The 3,640-nt window shown below is 37.6% G+C and overlaps 1 protein-coding gene across 1 annotated transcript; it reads right to left on the reverse strand.

Moving 5' to 3' along the window:
* Nucleotides 1–3,116: 3,116 nt before the first annotated feature.
* On the reverse strand, nucleotides 3,117–3,354 carry LOC104166946 (ras-related protein Rap-2a; the record flags this gene model as incomplete). The annotated part of the gene is made up of 1 exon (XM_009707052.1): nucleotides 3,117–3,354. A coding segment is annotated over one exon (238 nt), but the record flags the coding sequence as incomplete, so codon positions are not given.
* Between the last annotated feature and the right edge of the window lie 286 nt (nucleotides 3,355–3,640).

Raw genomic sequence — 3,640 nt, forward strand, 5'->3', positions numbered from 1 at the left:
GAAAGAGGAAACAGTTGCTCTCACTATTATATTTTAAAAGAATAGAAGTTGCAACATTTCAAAAACAACAACAAAACTGGAGAAATGCTGTCTTTGTAGAATAATACAAAGCTCTACAAGAACAGCCAAAGGAAAAGCGGGTCTTTGGAACAAATCATAATATTTTAAGGCATGTTATAAGAAACTTTCAAATACTATAATTGGTAATCCTATCAGGGTACAAATGAACGAGTGACCCAAGACCAATGACTCCCGCAGGGTGACCATACAGCTGCTGCATGGTTCACTTACCTCCCTTTCTGCTACCCTTCGAATTTGAAAAAAAAAAATAATTAAAAAAAGTCTCTGTTGAGTGCAACTATCATCAATTCAAGCTCCACTATCTTCACATTAGTGGAAATACAAATAGTGCATAACTACTTCCTCAGAACTATACAATGAAAAACAACACTTACGCTTTTTTCCCCCGCCACGTTGTGTGGTAGCTTACATACAGCCTATGTTTTTGAAAATATAAGAGTGTAATGAATAAACAAGACTGGGAGACATTTTCATTAACATTTTATGTTAAAAACTTCCAATTTTTCCTATATTAAAAGCCCATCTGTTTTAAATTATGAACTTCATGTTAGGCTGTTTGTATTGTACTTCATGCCATTTTCTTGGTTGACGAACAATCTGTGAGGTAAGATTTTAACATCTCTAAGTAATATTGTATAACACGCACTTCCAACTCAGTTTCAAATTTGAGTTTGGTGTTTTGGTTTTGTGGGGTTTTTTTATGTTTTGGGCAGTGGGGTGTTTTTTTTGTTTTGTTTTGGTTTTTTTCTGAGCACTTATGCAGTGGATCTCACATTGACAAGCTGTTTTACAGATAGGTTGTACTGCTCAATAAACAATTTCCCAATCTAGACATTTTAAACATCGAAAGATCATTAATTCAACATCTCACATCTTGCTTAAGCACAGTGGCTGACACAATGGGCAGGTGGGGGGTAAGAGAACATTCATACCATCTAGTTTAGGCATAAGTTGTGTGACTCAGAAGACCAAAGCTAAAAGCCTAAGTTTGCTATATAGTCAATGGAAAGAGGTAGGTGCCTCTAGGAGGGCGATTCAAAGCACCCAAAATGGGCATTCAGATGCCAGAAATAAACAGTGTGCCTATCTCCCTAAGAGAACAAAGTACAGTAACGAAAGCTCTGCAAGGTAGATGGGAAATGGGCTACATTTATGTTCTAGTAAGGCTTAATGTTTTGCAACATCTAATGCCCTTTGATACATCAGTTGTGGAAAGGTCTTGAAAGATTAAGGGCAGAGATGGCCAGTTCTCTTCCATTAATACGACTTCCTTTAGTTGTCATCCACTGAACTGTAATTCAAAATGTTAAGGACATTTATGTATGAAAATCTGCAAAGCGTTTTGTACTCAAGTTTCCTTTGTAGCAGATGAGAGCGTTTTTAGGAAGTTCTGCAGATGGAGGCAAAACTCTCGAACCTAACTCCAATTACAGCATTTCTAAGGGCCATATACACACACACACACACACTCAACACACACCCCAGCACCCTTGTTTTCACTCATTTAAACACAAGGAACTACACTGTTACTGCACAAGATTGAAAAACTAATAAACGCATGGTGTTATTTAGACCACAGGCTCAGTGACTCTGTATTTTTATGGCCAATTTTACCTATAAAAGATCCAGCTCAAGACAATGTCTCCAGCATTTAAAATCTAAACACTGTGATTGAAAACTTCTCTATACTTTGATTGTAAGAATCGGAATAGGTATTTCTGTGCCATTAGTCATGCAAATGATAAATACTTCACTGCTATGAAACTAGCAAGTCAGAGCTCGAGCATCCTTTCAAAATAAAATATTTGCTCCCACCATTTAACACTCCAATAATTGGGGCAACCTTTGACTAGTGTGTCAGGCAATTGCAGAGCCATTTCCACACTCACCTAAGGAATTACAACCGTAACTATTTCACCTCTGAACCAAATGATTTCACATGGTTATCCAATTTAAGTTTTCAACATTAAAGCTATCAAATAGCAAACGCGATTTTCAAAGGTTAGTTAGGGATCACACCAGAGAATGTAGCCCTTAAAGGCAAGAAAAATTGTTGTCTTTAACAAACTTAAAAATGCAGGATGTTCATACTGTCCCACGAGGTTTCTGCAGAAGGGAACATATGGATGCAACATGGCTTAATTTTCCTTACAAGATGGTACTAGTTAATCTATTAAAGTGTTCCTTGTTAGTAAGGCTCAGCAAATTTTTTTCATCACAGTTGCTTCCTCCTGGTTCAGTAAAGTGATAAATAAAGATGCTTCCTGCTTTGTAAACAGAGGGTTTGTTTGGCTTTTTGCAGACCAAAACCTGAAGCGATCCTCCATTTTTGAGCAGCAAAATGAAAGATTTAAAACATTCCAATGCCAGACTGTTTCTTCACCCGTCATTTGTTTTCAGATCTTGACTCTCATTTCACACACTGATTCAATGTTTTCTATTTCAAGATGTGGGATAAAGCGTAGAAATAATAGCATCAATTTTGGAAGAAAAAAAAAATCCAAACTATGTAAGTCTCTGGTAGCCTCTTCCTCTAACACTGTCAGAAGTTCTGGTGAAATCAACGTATTTGACTGAACAAACTTGGCCACAAGTGATAGCGCACGTCCTGAAGCACGGTAATTAGACACTGAAAAACTTGGCTCTCCTTTCGTTCTTATGCTAGTTGTGAAAGGTCTTCAGTGATATTCTCTCCACTGCTTTTGTTCTCCGTTTCCAAAAGTCTTCCAGCTTCTTCGGACATAGTTGCTGTCTGACATGACAACACACGTACGCTTGACTGGAACGACCCTGTAGATCAACTGGCTGTGCCATAAAATTGCAGGTGCTCAAAGGGAAAAAACGGGTGAGATGTGGTCATTTAACCCAATTATATTCAGAGTCAGTGATTGACTTTCAATGCTCAGCTCTGAGTTAATGTTGCTACTTCACTACAGATGTATTTCAAGTGACCCACAAACCAGGAAGTGAAGTAGACAGTTTTACCACCTTACAAAATTTCTGCAAATTAAGTCCAGGTTAGGTAATTTTTAATGCTATTGTATATTACATGCAGAACAGCATGGATCATCTTTGTCTGGCTGTGCTGCATAGTTCATTTGTCTAACAATTTCCGCAAAGAGCTCATCCACCATTGTTTTACTTTTAGCAGAGGTCTCCATAAAGGGGCAGCCCCATTCTTCAGCTAAGGCTCTGCCTTCACTTGATGATACTTCTCTCTCACTTTCCAGGTCCACTTTATTACCAACCAGAATTACTGGCACCTTCTCATACCTACAGTTAAAAAAAAAACGAACAGCAATAATTATAATTAAAAACTGGTAACATTCTAAATGTAAACATTTATTTGCAAACAGTACAGACCCAACAGGAAAGAGACATTTGGATGATCTTAAAATTTTATGTTGAAAAAAATGCTTTGCATATTTCACATTCTAGCAATTTGTTGCACATCTCTTTCCCCCTAGAGCTTTCTTAAGAGTTCTAGGGAATGCTTTCTCCTCTGAATTTTCTTTCCCACCAGGAGATCTGCCAGGAACATTTCCACACTACAAAAACT

This window comes from Cariama cristata, unplaced genomic scaffold (genome assembly GCF_000690535.1).
Source record: "Cariama cristata isolate BGI_N322 unplaced genomic scaffold, ASM69053v1 scaffold21300, whole genome shotgun sequence".
NCBI lineage: Eukaryota > Metazoa > Chordata > Aves > Cariamiformes > Cariamidae > Cariama > Cariama cristata.